At 47.5% G+C, this 14230-nt stretch overlaps 1 protein-coding gene across 1 annotated transcript in view; it reads right to left on the bottom strand.

Annotated features, from left to right (window-relative positions):
* The window catches only part of RPGRIP1 (RPGR interacting protein 1), a 67539-nt gene that overhangs the window by 4132 nt on the left and 49177 nt on the right, over positions 1–14230 (bottom strand). The window contains exons 16-23 of the mRNA XM_087714190.1: positions 13551–13887; positions 11439–11605; positions 10224–10355; positions 7706–7841; positions 5018–5109; positions 2357–2552; positions 1643–1727; positions 803–933 (exon numbers count right to left, since the gene is read on the bottom strand). Coding sequence (XP_087570316.1) covers positions 803–933; positions 1643–1727; positions 2357–2552; positions 5018–5109; positions 7706–7841; positions 10224–10355; positions 11439–11605; positions 13551–13887 — 1276 coding nt within the window. The remainder of the gene's footprint in view (positions 1–802; positions 934–1642; positions 1728–2356; positions 2553–5017; positions 5110–7705; positions 7842–10223; positions 10356–11438; positions 11606–13550; positions 13888–14230) is intronic.

The following is a 14230-nucleotide window of genomic DNA, read 5'->3' as shown; positions in this document are numbered from 1 at the left end:
CTCTCTAGCCTTGGGAAAGTAGTTCCCGGGATTTTGACTGTCTGGAGTTCAAATCCAGCCATATTTGAGCAGCTGCAAAGCTTTCACCCTCTATGAATGTCAGGCAATCATACCACATTTGGATGTTAATCCCTTAAGCGAGGGGTCTCAAACTCGATTTCATTGACGGCTGCATCAGGGTTGTGTTTGACCTATGGCGGGGGAGGCAGAGAGGGTGGGGGCGTGGCCAGAGTGGGCATGGCCAGCTCAAGGTCACGTGTCGGGGCACCTGTGGCGGCCATCTTGCTAAGGCAGGACTTCCCCGAGACTCTCCCTCAGTCTCATAATCTTCCTTCCTTCGTTCTCTTCTTTTTCCTTCCTTTCTTCCTTCCCCTCTTTCCTTCTTTTTTCTTCCTCGCTCTCTTCCCACCGTTTCTTCTCTTTCTTTGTCTTTCCTCTTTACCTTCCACCTTTCCTGTCCCTTCTTGCGTTCTCAATTGCAAAGGGGGAAACATTTCTCCTTTTTTGTTTTGTTTTTAGTTTGATAGCCGTCTGCCAACAAAAACCGACCCCGTTTTTGGCTGCAACTGCCTCCTGCAGCCTTTTGCCAGTGAAAACGGATCCCAGGGGGGGTTGTGCATGGCCCTCCCTGACTCCTTCGGCACCGCAGACCAGTCCTTTACTGTTTCCAGGGCAGCTGATGGGCCAGATCCAAGCACACCGTGGCCTACCAGCCTTGAGTTTGATACCTCTGCCTTGAGTGTTGCCTTGGGTTGTGTTAGATCGCTTCCATTTTGGGGAGGGAGGGTAAGCATCGTCTTACCTTGTAAGTCTTGCTCAATGATGTCGTTTCCAGTCAGAAGAATCTCTCGCAAGTCCACGCTGGAGAAACCCACGTCTTCGCATTCCCCGCTGGCCCCAGGAAGTGGCTCACTCACCACTATAAACTGCAGCCTAGAGCCAAGGGGAAAACTTGATCCATACATGCCCTGGGAATTTCTTCCCCACAACTTTTTAGGAGCAGAGCTGTTGTGGCCCGCCAGCAGCCATTGGAGTCGGAGAGTGAGGAGGTTGGGGAGGAGCATGGGCCAGTCCTGGAGGCTAGGGAAGGCTCGGACGAGGGCTCTGCGTCAGAGGCAGAGACGGGGCTAAGGCTGTCTGGCAGTGATCAGGTGCCTATGGAGCTAGACAGCAGTGAGGCAGAGGAACAGCTGGAGCCTGTTCCCAGTGTGCTCATGCACAGAGCTGCCAGAAGAAAAGAACAACTCAGACATCAGGGTTGACTTGGGAGTAAAGTCACAGGTGGAAGAAGATTGGCCCCTCCCATAGGACATAAAAGGAGCGAAAGGGGAGGGGGCTTTTACAAGTAATTTGTTCGTTTGGTCGTTAGATTCGTTTCAGGAGTGTGAAGATCTGTCCGTGAATCTCAGAGACTCTGTGCCCAGTCTTTCCTTGCACAGCACCTCATTTGGAAAATATTTACATGGCAGCTTTCCAAGACAGATGAGGTCTGTGGTCATAAATATTCCTTTGAAAGATTGTTTGCCAGGCCTTTGCTGAATGTGAATGAGAGGAATTCACATTCGTTTAATAAAAGGGGTTTTGTCGGGACCAGGACTCCCCTGCGTGCCTAGGTCAGAACAAGTGCAGCTGTGACACTTACTTGTTCCATTTGGGATCCTCAGCCACAAGCATGGAAAGTAGCATTTGCCTCTGAAAACTTCCAGGATCTGCGTCCAGTTTGATCACTGTGACAAAAGAATGCAGCAAGCTATTTAATTCTGGTATCCATGGAGTTTCTCAAATTACCCAAGTCATGGTTGTCCCGAAGGTGCCTTTTTGCAAACGGCAATGGAGTTTTTTCCCTTGAAAACCCAAGGGTTTTTGAGCCTACTGGACTTTCTGGTTTTTCTTTGAAGAGGTTCTGCTTCTTGTCCAAGAAGCTTCTTCTGCTCTAGAAGAAGCTTTTTGGATGAGAAGTGAAATGTCTTTTTAAAAAAAAACCAAAAGTCCAGTTGTCTCCTTGCCCCCAGCAATCTGGATCCTCATTTTACCAACCTTGGAAGGATGGAAGGTCAACCTTGAGCCTGTTGAGATTCGAACTGCTGAACTGCAGGCAGCCGGCAGGCAGCAGACATAGCCTGCGGTACTGCACTCTTAACCACTACGCCATCATGGCTTTACCACTATGCTCTATTGCAATAGCACTTTGACTTACATACGGCTTCATAGTGCTTTACGATGGCTGCCCTCCTCAGCCAACACGGTCATAACATCTGGAGGAGATTCAAGTTACAGAAATCCACTTTTCCCTCTATTGTCTCTCTTAGTAAATAATAATAATGTAAAAAAGCGGGGTACGTGTAGGTGTGCGCACCCTTGCTGAAGTGGAAATAGATTTCCTCAGTCCCCCTGGGCTTCCGCAAGGAGAATGCGGTCTCCGTTTCCTCCAGAGGCACTCCGGGGAAGTGGAACTCAACGTACAGTTGCTGGATGGTCTCATCGGCCGCAGGCCAGCTTTCGGGCAAGAGGCCAAGGGAAATGACCTCCACCCGAATCCATTCTGAAGGTTGCTGAGGATAGAAAAGAATTGAACCAATAGGGGGGGGAAAACACATTTGTAGCGCGGGATTGAACTGTGGGGTCCTTGGCGCTCTCTTAGGTGGAGGGATTTCTTGCCGAGAAAAAGTTCTCAACTTTTCTCGCCGCCGTCATTATATTCTTACAGTTCACATTACCTTGTCCTCTTATTTTGGTCTTACCTGCAGGCCTCATGCATATACTGGGGTGAGATTCAGCAGGTTCGGAACCAGTTTGGGCGAACCGGATGCTAATTTTACATCTTGTTCGACGAACCGGTAGTTGCAAGGACCGGCTGGCCCCACCCACCCCTCCCCTCCTCCCAGGAGTCTCTATGCGGCCCATTTTGGATGCCAGGTAAGTGCAGGGCCCATGCAGAGGCTCTGGGAGGGTGAAAAACGGGCCTCCCGGAAGTCCGGAAACAGGCCCATTTCTGGCCTCCGGAGAGCCTCTAGATAGCAATAGCAATAGCAGTTAGACTTATATACCGCTTCATAGGGCTTTCAGCCCTCTAAGCGGTTTACAGAGTCAGCATATTGCCCCCACAGTCTGGGTCCTTATTTTACCCACCTCGGAGGGATGGAAGGCTGAGTCAACCTTGAGCCGGTGAGATTTGAACTGCCGAACTGCAGATAACAGTCAGCTGAAGTTGCCTGCAGTACTGCACTCTAACCACTGCGCCCCCAGGGGAGGAAATTTTCGCCCTCCCAGAGGCTCGAGGAAAGCTTCCAGAGCCTGGGGAGAGCGACCCCCCTCCCCCGCACCGTAGTGCAGGAGGCCAAGGAGGCCACGCCCACTGTGGCCACACCCACCCAGCAACCGGGCAGTAACCGGATGCTAAAAGTTTGAATCCCACCCCTCTGCATAACCCACCATCATTGCAATCCAGCTGTTAAGCTTTGCAAACTCTCGTTGCCCGGATATGCAATGTTGGAGTGCGGCAAATCACAGTTTATTTCATAAACCGTGATTAAATACATGTCTTTATTTATTTATGTTTTTTACAAGTTACTCAAAGTAGGGAACATATCAAACACACCTCCCTCCCCCATTTCCTCCACAACAACAACCCTCTAAGATAGATTGGGCTGAGAGAGAGCGATTGGCTTGAGCTGGCTTTCATCGCTAAGAGGGACTAGAACTCAAACTCTCCTAGTGATAGGCTCAAAGACACCTAGCTGGCTTTCCTGCCCAAGGAGGGGACTAGAACTCACAATCTCCTGGTGATTGGCTCCAAAAACACCCAGCTGGCTTTCATGCCCAAGGAGGGACTATAACTCACAATCTCTTGGTGATTGGCTCAAAGACACCCAGCTGGCTTTCATGCCCAAGGAAGGACTATAACTCACAATCTCCTGGTGATTGGCTCGAAGACACCCAGCTATCTTTCATGCCTAAGGAAGGACTAGATTTCACAATCTCCCAGTTTCTTGTGTAGGAAACCTCCCCCCACTCCCCAGATTAAAATGTTCTTTATTCTTAATATTAAAAAGAGGCAGAATATTACAGTTCCCCAAAGGAAAAAATGGAGAAAACATGTTCTTAAAGGCAGAAAACGGCCCAGTCTTTCTGCTGTCAGGGTTCTGACCGATACACTAATTAAATCATGAGCCTCATGCCGAGGTTCAAAAGAAATCCATTTATTAGGAGCTTCATGTTGGCACAGACCAAGTGAAGCCAACTCTGACCTCACTTAATTCATGCCTTGGCTCTGACCCTGTTTTCCTCTCCCTCCAAGGTGTGTCATCAGTCACACTCCCCAACGAAGCAATTTCGCAGGTTGTAGAAGTCACTCCCTCTGGTCACTGTGGGTCACCCTGGAGATAACCTTGACGTTGCCAGATGGAATGTGCTATGTTTTGGCTGAAATGCAAGTTCCTTGATGCAGCTGTGAGGCTTGATTCCCCATCCCCCTGCCTATGGCAACTCAAAAGCAGGTCAGGAATGCTTTGTGAGTTGACACCTACACAAGAAAACAGCCTCAAGCAGAAGAGACTGGTCTTTAAAAACAGAGATTTTGTATCCATTCAGAAAGGCTGGGCCATCCTATTCATAAACAAAACACCATCACCCACAGCTCTGGAGCTGATGGGATTAAGACTTCACATCCCTCCCCAAAAAATTCTAAGGACAGGACAGAACCTTTAGGACATAACAAGATTTACTCACCACCATTAGAATAGCATAAGACACAAGGCTCATTACATTGCACAACCCCCTGGAGCATCTCAATCACAAACCCTATAAAGATCCATCCACTCACTTAGCCATTTTGTCAGCCACCCCAGAAACATTGCTGCTGTCACTGAAGTTTCTGGAAACCTTCCGCGTGGCCTGCATTTTATTTCCAACATCTTTTGGCCCAGTGTATTAACCAAGTCAGTCCACTGTATTTGGGTAAGCAGCCTTTGTAAGAATCAGTTTTTTTTCCTTCTGGAACTTAGTCGTAGCTACTCACCAGATCAGGATACCCCTGCAGTGTGGGTAACCCCACCACCACCTCGTCACTTTCTGTGGTCTGAGATTCACTCGTCTCTTGTTCCTCCCCATCTGCAGTTAAGAGCGGAGTAAAAAAAAAAATGTAGCACCCCCTGAGTAGGGGAAAGTAGTGCTGTGAATGCACACACAATCTAAACTAGTTTCTTTTATTGTCTAGAAAACCAGGGCCCTCTGGGAAGTCGGGGGGGGGGGAAGGGAGGTGGGGTCATAGGGGGGAGGGGGGAGGGGGGATATATAGTATGTGCTAGATTTTAAAGTAACACGATTGCACTTGTATACTGTTGCTCTTTAATTCCAGTGTAAAAATAGGACAAGCTGAATATATTAACAGATAGTAGAAATACACCGAAGGGAGGAGTAGAGGGATAGAAGAAAGAGGGGTAGAGAGGGTAGGAGAGAGGATGGGAGGGAGAGTGAGAAGGAAGGGAGGGAGTGTATTGGGAGAGAGGTGTGGTAGAGGGGGAGGGGAAGTAGGGTAGAGGGGAATGATGGTGGGAAGACGGAAAGTTGGAGGGGGGCGAAAGAAAGGGTGTATGGAGGGTCGAAGAGGTACATTGGAACTGATGTAATTATTACTTAATACAATAGCAGTAGACTTATATACCGCTTCATGGGGCTTTCAGCCCTCTCTAAGCGGTTTACAGAGAGTCAGCATATTGCCCCCAACAATCTGGGTCCTCATTTTACCCACCTCGGAAGGATGGAAGGCTGAGTCAACCCTGAGCCGGTGAGATTTGAACCGCTGAACTGCTGATCTAGCAGTAGCCTGCAGTGCTGCATTTAACCACTGCGCCACCTTGGCTCTTAATATGATATTGGCTATGTAATAGTATACATATGATTATATGTTATGAAAATGGAAAATAAAAAAAGTATTTTGAAGTTGAAAACCAGGGCCCTGTTTTGAGCTCTCCTAAATTGACCTGTTGCAAGATAAGATCCTATCACCAGGGTTGAAATGAGACCACAGCTGTTTCATTTTTTCCCCCTCCAGAAATCAAAGAAAGATATTACCCGGCCTTCGGCTGCAATACTCTCTGAGCTTGGCGGTTTTCTTGCTGTCGTTTCATTACCCAACTATGTAACACCATCAGTGCTAGAAAGGTTTGTCCTCTACATATTAGTGGCTTGCCCAATCAGTAATTGTGGGAGTGTTGTTTTCTTCTTGGTAGTTCCCTGATTAAGCTATTTACTGTTTCATTGCTTGTCTGGCTTGGCCGTTCTTTCATTGGAGTATTGTTTACTCTTGATTGTTGGTCTGGTGTTTTGCGGAGAGTCAATCCCTGCTTATCTGGGTGTGGATTGCTGGCAAGGAGATGTTTTGGTATTTTTGTTTCTTCTAGCTTTTTGATCATCCTTTCCTTTTAACACAGAAGATCTCACCTAGTTGGGTATTGAAATGACTTGTAAAGAAACCAAGGACTCCTCAGTACAACCCTGAGCTACAAATACGATCTTTGGTTGATGTCTCGGGTTTACGTCATCAAGATCTTGTTGTGCAATGTTTTTGATGCCACCTTATTAGTATTATCCAGGACTAGGACAAATGGCAGCCTAGTCACTTCTTCAAAATTTGCAGTGATGAAGCACCCTATAAACCTAGTTTCTATATATAGCAATAGCAGTAGACTTATATACCGCTTCATAGGGCTTTCAGCCCTCTCTAAGCGGTTTACAGAGAGTCAGCATATTGCCCCCAACAATCTGGGTCCTCATTTTACCCACCTCGGAAGGATGGAAGGCTGAGTCAACCCTGAGCCGGTGAGATTTGAACCGCTGAACTGCTGATCTAGCAGTAGCCTGCAGTGCTGCATTTAACCACTGCGCCACCTCAGCTCAGTTTAAAATCTATTGGGATTAATATGAGGGAGAGTGGAAAAGTTCTCTCTCTCTCTTACCCTGATGTAATAATTTAATTGTTGTTATGTTTTCCTGTACAAATTCAACATCCTGGCCAGTGTTTTTTTCAAGCTTAGCACCCCTGAAGAAGTGAGGACTTCAACTCCCAGAATTCCTCAATTCCAGCAGGATGACTAGAGAATCCTGGGAGTTGAAGTCCATACATCTTACATTTGTTAAGGTTGAAAAACAGTGGTGTAGGTTTGTCCTGTAGGAAGTTAGCACCCACCTCTCTCCTAGGAAAATGAGATATTTTAGGAAATATTAAAAGGGCAGAATATTTCCCCTAAAAGGGAGGCAGAAACTCAGCTCCTCCCCCACCTTTGTCAATGGGCCATTAAAGGCCTGGGCTAGTCGATTCTACATAAGAAAGATCTACCTCCTTCAGGAAGAGCCATAGTAGGAATTGTTGACCAAAGCTGTTTCATTACATCATCACTCGGCAAGAGTCAACCAAGGCTCAAAAGACAATCTACAAAGTTACCCCTGCGTGGCCCCATGGGAGCCTGACAACCAATCAGAACACAAGCTCAAATTTCAAAGCCCAACAGAGGGCATAAAACCCAGGAACTCTCAGTATGTCTTCTCATTTTGCCCAGGATCTCAAGTCATGCGATCCTGTTCATTAATAAACCTTTTTTTTCCCCAAGTAACTTCCATGAATCCAGTGTCTTTTTCTCCACTTGCAACTTAACCCAGATGGACATTTCTTCCCACAGTCCTTCAACAACGTCATGTGACAGTATACCAGTGTCCTTTAGCCCAGACTCTAGAATCGAGTCTTCATCCAGTTCTCGGTGTTCGGCCATCTTTGCTGTCTCTTCAACATTCGGTGTTGCTTGCTCCTCCTCCTCCTCCTCCTCTATCTTCTCGTCCACCTCCATCTGCCCAGATATAAATCCCAGTTTGCTCACAAAATGGATTGTGACTTTAGGACTACAGTTGGTGCCAGATAAGCAAATATCCACAGATACGTTTCAATTAGACCAGGGGTGAAATCCTCCCGGTTCGGCCTGGTTCGATCCGGTTCGACTGAACCGGTTGGGACAATTGTCCTTGGTTCTGCGAACCGATAGTAAAAAAAAAAGCTTCCAAGGATTCCGCGGCTCACAGCTGATCCGTGCGATCGTGGGAAGCTTCCCCCCCCACACACTTTTTAAAGCACTTTTTCCTGCCTATTCGCCAGAACCGGCAGGAAAAAAATGCTTTAAAAAGTGAAAAAAAGTTGGCCACAGCCACTCAGTCACATGATCCCCCTACCAAGCCACGCCCACAGAACCATTGGGGAAAAATTTTTAGATTTCACCATGAATTAAACATTATAATGTTAGAGAATTGAACTTCTCTTGTCACGGTTCGGGGAAACTTGAAGCGGATTGCACATCATATGTGGCAAATTCCTATCTAATATTAAGTAATAATAATAATAAACAATATTATTAATAAATGACAACAGCAAAACAACAACTAATAATAATAATAAAAATAAAAATAAAAATAATAATAATAATAACTGAGGTGATTAAAGGCCTGGAGATTAAAACATATGAAGAATGCTTGCAGTATTTGGATTTGGCTAGTCTAGAAAAAGGAAGGTCTAGGTGGGACATATATAGCAGTATTTCAGTATTTGAGGAACTGCCACAATGAAGAGGGGGTCAAATTATTCTCCAAAGCACTTTGATAGGTCCAAACTCACTCAGTCAGCTTTCATACCTAAGGTGGGACTAGAACTCCCAGTCTCCTGTTTATTGGCCTGACGTCACCCCACCAGCTTTCATGCTTCAAGTGGTACTAGAAATCCCAGTCTCCTGGTCATTGGCCCAAGGTCACCCAGCCAACTTTCCTGCCTAAGGTGGGACTACAACTCCCAGTCTCCTAGTATTGGCTCAAAGGCACCCAGCCAGTTTTCATGCCTAAGGCGAGACTAGAACTCCCAGTCTCCTGATCATTGGTCCAAAGTCACCCACCCAGCTTTTATGCCTAAGGTGGGACTAGAACTCTCAGTCTCCCGATCATTGGCCCAAAGTTACCCAGCCAGCTTTCATGCCTTAGGCGAGACTAGAACTCTAAGTCTCCTGGTCATTGGTCCAAAGTCACCCAGCCGGTTTCATGCCTAAGGTGGGACTAGAACTCCCAGTCTCCGGATCAGTGGCCCAAAGTCACCCAGCCAGCTTTCATTCCTAAGGCGAGACTAGAACTCCAAGTCTCCTGGTCATTGGTCCAAAGTTACCCAGCCAGTTTTCATGCCTAAGATGGAACTAGAACTCCCAGTCTCCTGATCATTGCCCAAAGTCACTCAGCCAGCTTTCATGCCTTAGGTGAGATTAGAACTCCCAAGTCTCCTGATCATTGGTCCAAAGTTACCCAGCCAGATTTCATGCCTGAGGTGGGACTAGAACTCCCAGTCTCCCGAACACTGGCCCAAAGTCACCCACCCAACTTTCATGCCTAAAGTGGGACTAGAACTCCCAGTCTCCTGGTCATTGGCCCAAAGTCACCCAGCCAACTTTAATGCCTAAGGTGGCACTAGAACTCCCAGTCTCTGGGTCAGTGGCCCAAAGTCACCTAGCCAGCTTTAATGCTTAAGGCGGGACTAGAACTCTCAGTCTCCTGGTCATTGTCCCAAAGTCACCCACCCAGCTTTCATGCCTAAGGTGGGACTAGGACTCCCAGTCTCCTGGTCATTGGCCCAAAGTCACCCAGCCAACTTTAATGCCTAAGGTGGCACTAGAACTCCCAGTCTCTGGGTCATTGTCCCAAAGTCACCTAGCCAGCTTTAATGCTTAAGGCGGGACTAGAACTCTCAGTCTCCTGGTCATTGTCCCAAAGTCACCCACCCAGCTTTCATGCCTAAGGTGGGACTAGGACTCCCAGTCTCCTGGTCATTGGCCCAAAGTCACCCAGCCAACTTTAATGCCTAAGGTGGCACTAGAACTCCCAGTCTCTGGGTCAGTGGCCCAAAGTCACCTAGCCAGCTTTAATGCTTAAGGCGGGACTAGAACTCTCAGTCTCCTGGTCATTGTCCCAAAGTCACCTAGCCAGCTTTAATGCTTAAGGCGGGACTAGAACTCTCAGTCTCCTGGTCATTGTCCCAAAGTCACCCACCCAGCTTTCATGCCTAAGGTGGGACTAGGACTCCCAGTCTCCTGGTCATTGGTCCAAAGTCACCCAGCCAGTTTTCATGCCTAATGTGGGATTAGAACTCAAGATCTCCTAGTTTCTAACCTGGTGCTTTAACTACTATACCAGCTGGCTCTCTTTACCTTGGGGATAGTTTTGACCACTTTCTTCTTTATCCTTCTTCGCTTGAGTTCTCGTGTTGGAATCACTTGGGCCGAAAGGAGTTCCAGCTCATTTTTTATCCTTCTGCTTTTCTGAAGGTGTTTTTCAGTCACCTGTAAGGAAGGTTTCGAAGGACAAGAGTTAGTTCTTTCTCTTGCAATTGCACCAACATTTGACATTGGCAGGTGACAATTTTTATGCCCCCCCCCCAAATCTTGGGCAGACTTTACGAAATTATTTATTACATTTGAAACATGTACCTAAAGGTAAAGGTTCCCCTGACACATATGTGCTAGTCGTTCCCAACTCTAGGGGGCGGTGCTCATCTCAAAGCCAAAGAGCCAGTGCTGTCCGAAGACGTCTCCGTGGTCATGTGGCCGGCATGACTAAACGCCGAAGGCACAGAGAATGCTGTTACCTTCCCACCAAAGGTGGTCCCTATTTTTCCACTTGCATTTTTATGTGCTTCCGAACTGCTAGGTTGGCAGAAGCTGGGACAAGTAACCGGAGCTCACTCTGTTATGCGGCACTAGGGATTCGAACCGCCAAACTGCCGACCTTTCTGATTGACAAGCTCAGTGTTTTAGCCACTGAGCCACTGCGTCCCTTGAACATCTTACAAATCTTTGCTCTATAACAGGGGTGTCAAACTCGATTTCATTAAGGGTTGTTGCCTCAGGGTTGTGTTTGACCTTGGGGGGGCCAGGGGGGGCATCACTCATCTTGGGGGCACCTGTGATGTCCAAGTGCTAAGGCAGGACTTCTCTCGGACCCCCCCCTCACTCTTATTATAATCTCCCTTCCTTCCTTCCTTCCTTCCTTCCTTCCTTCCTTCCTTCCTTCCTTCCTTCCTTCCTTCCTTCCTTCCTTTTCTTCTTTTTCCTTCCCTCTTCATCCTCCTTTCTTCCTTCTTCCTTTCTTCCCTTATTTTTCCTTCCTTGCTCTCTTCCCATCTTCCCATCCTTCCCTTTCCTGTTTCCCTTTCTCCTTTCCTGTCCCTTCTTACATACTCAAATGCAAAAGGGGAAACATTTCTCCTTTTTTGTTGTTTTTAGTTTGTTTGTTTCCAGGCTAGGTAACATCTTCAGTAGAACTACTACTTAGCCTGGGAACTAAACGTTCGGAAAGCAACTCGCAAGCTCAGTGAATCCACCTCCATCCTCATCCTACACCTGAGCTACGGATATTTGCCCTACCTGTCTGTGCAACAGGTTTTGCTCATCAGCAATCTGCATCTCCAAGGAACGTGCTTGGATGGCCTTGTAGCGAACATCTTCAGGAGGGATATAAGGGGCTTTCCATTCTAGGCTGAGGTGGATGGAGCCATTGGGCTTCCCCGCAGGATCCATGAGGTCAAAATCTCCTAGAGAGAGGAGGGGGGTGAAAGGCAACATCTGAATCTGGAACAACATCTGGATCCGGGCTCTAGTTTTGGAAGTGGTGAAGCCTTCGGCATCCAAAACTTGCTGTCAACTCTGAAGCAAACCTGTCTGGAGCCATCTTTTGCTGCCTCATAGCTGCCAGGAATTCTGAATCGGGGAAGGGAGGGAGAAGCAGATAGACTGGCTAGCGGGCAAAACAAACAGCTTTCTTGTGGGAACCAAGGTCATCCCAACAGGTTTGCAGTTGAAGTGGGAGAGCAGTGACCAAGCAGCCCACAAACTATTTTAATTGGATAATGTGACCTGTGACATTTGCTCTTTGAGGCTAAAACTGCAGGAAACTTGAGAGTTGGTTTTCACCAGTGGTGCCGATAGGATGTATCCAATAAACAAGTTCTTTGAGCAATCTACCTACCTCTGAGTTCTGCTTTTGGTGGATGTGTTACCTGGAACACTGACATTATGGCTGTGGTAATGGGGGTTGTTGTTTATCTAGAGGCCTCTCCCTGTGAATTTTAGTGCGCTAGTTGTTACCGACTATAGCAGGAGGTGCTTATCTCCATTTCAAGGCCATTGAGTCAGGTGTCCCATTTCCACAGCCATGTGGCCAGCATGTCATCACAGAGAGTTTTTCTCTTCCCGCCAAAGTGGTACCTACTTATCTACTCACATTTGCATGCTTCTAAACTGCTAGGTTGGCAGGAACTGGGGAGAGGACAGAGCTTAGGTCTTGAACCTGGGTTGTTGCCTTTCCAGCCCACAAGCTGGAAAGCCTTAACCACTGAGCCATCACTTAACCGCTCAGTTATAACTACTGAGCCATCACACTGCCTCAAGCTGCCTGGAGAGCCTCCAAACTGTGGATTGTTGTCCTAGATCAGGGTGTCAAAGTCGATTTCATTGAGGGCTGCATCAGGGTTCTGTTTGACCTCGGAGGGCCAAGGTGGGCATGGCCAGGGTTGGGTGTGGCTATGGTGGGCATTGCCAGCTCAACGTCCCTCATGTCGGGGCACCCGTGGTCACCAAGTGCTAAGGCAGGACTTCCCTGAGATCCTCAATCATCTCATAATCTTCCTTCCTCCCTCCCTCTCTCCCTCCCTCCCTTCCTTCATTCCTTCCTTCTCTCTTCCTTCTCCTTCCTTCCACTCTTTCCTTATTTTTCCTTCCTTGTTCTTTTCCCCTCTTTCTTTTCTTTCCCTTTCCTCTTTCCCTTTCGCCTTTCCTGTCCCTTCTTGCATGCTCAAATGCATGCCCCATTTTCAGCCACAAGAGCCTCCTGCAGCCCTCTGCCAGCAGAAATGGAGCTCGGGGGGCGGGGGGAGTTCCCCCGAGTTCCGTTTTAGCTGGCAGAGCACCGTAGGCCAGTCCTTTGCTGTTTCCAGGCATCCCGATTGGCCAAATTTAAGCATCCGGAGGGGCAGATCCGTCCCACAAACCTTGAGTTTGACACCCCTGTCCTGGATCCAGAAGGGTTTAGTGTCAACTCACAAAGCATCCCTAGCCTGCTCTCGAGTTGCCATAGGAAGGGGGGATGGGAAACTGATGAAACAGCATGGCAGCAAAAGACAAATGCACATTCTAGACTTATTTCTTTCAAGGCTGTATCCCAGGTTAACCACAGCAGTCAGAGCAGGGAATGATCTCTACAGCCTGTGAATGTGCTCCATTGGAGAATGTGATTTATGACACATCCTGAGGGGAGGGGGGAACTGGGTCATAATAGGGCCATAAATTACACAGGGTCAGAGTTGGCTTCACTTGGGTACGTGCCGACATGTTACTCCTAATAAATAACTGGATTTCTTTTGAAGCTTGGCTCGAGGCTCATGATTTAATTAGGGCGTCCATCAGAACCCTGACGTTTAGCACAGAAGATGGTTCAAGAAAGCAAGGCTAAATTTATGTAGTATCTTTTGTTGCGCTCACCTTTGATGCTATGCCCATGCGCTAACGGTACCAGTGGGATCTGGGCTTTGCCCAAGTAGCTTCCAGGTTCCTCTTCCTCATCGTCAAACACATAGACACACAAACTCTCCACAAGCAAATAATGGTGCAACTCGGGAGTGATGTGCAGAGTAAACTTCTTCACATCTTCAAAGTTGGGGTGGTTGCTTTCTGGGGTTATGGGCGTGTCGTGATCTGGGAAGGTGAAGAACTGGTACATGGCATACGGGCTGGGCTGTGAGCCAATCCAACGGCTTCTCAAATTGGCACAGCTCTTGATCTGGATGTACAGCTCATTCCGGCTTCCGGCTTCGATCTTCTAAGGGGTGAAAAAGGAATGGCAGTAATGCAGCAGGGAAGCAGAAGCAGTTGTCCAGTTCACAGTTTCTTCAGGTCTGACAATATTACTGTATTTTTCAGAGTATAAGATGCTCTGAAGTATAAGACATACCTAGCTTCTGGGGAGGAAAACAAGAAAAAAAATATGCCTCTGCCTCCCAGCAATTTGCCTCCTTGCAGCAAACAGCAAACAGCCTGTTTCAGTTTCAGTTTAGTCTGATTAGCACAAGGAAACTTTTTTTGCCTTGGCTTCCCAGCAATTTGCTCCTTGCAGCAAACATCGTGTTTCAATTTTAGCATTGGCCTCCAGACAATCAACTATT

This window comes from Thamnophis sirtalis, unplaced genomic scaffold, assembly GCF_051295495.1.
Source record: "Thamnophis sirtalis isolate CommonGarterSnake01/CBP01778 unplaced genomic scaffold, rThaSir2_p1.2 scaffold_4, whole genome shotgun sequence".
NCBI lineage: Eukaryota > Metazoa > Chordata > Lepidosauria > Squamata > Natricidae > Thamnophis > Thamnophis sirtalis.
Note: the sequence above shows the minus strand (reverse complement) of the source record. Positions and strands in the feature narration are given on the sequence as shown.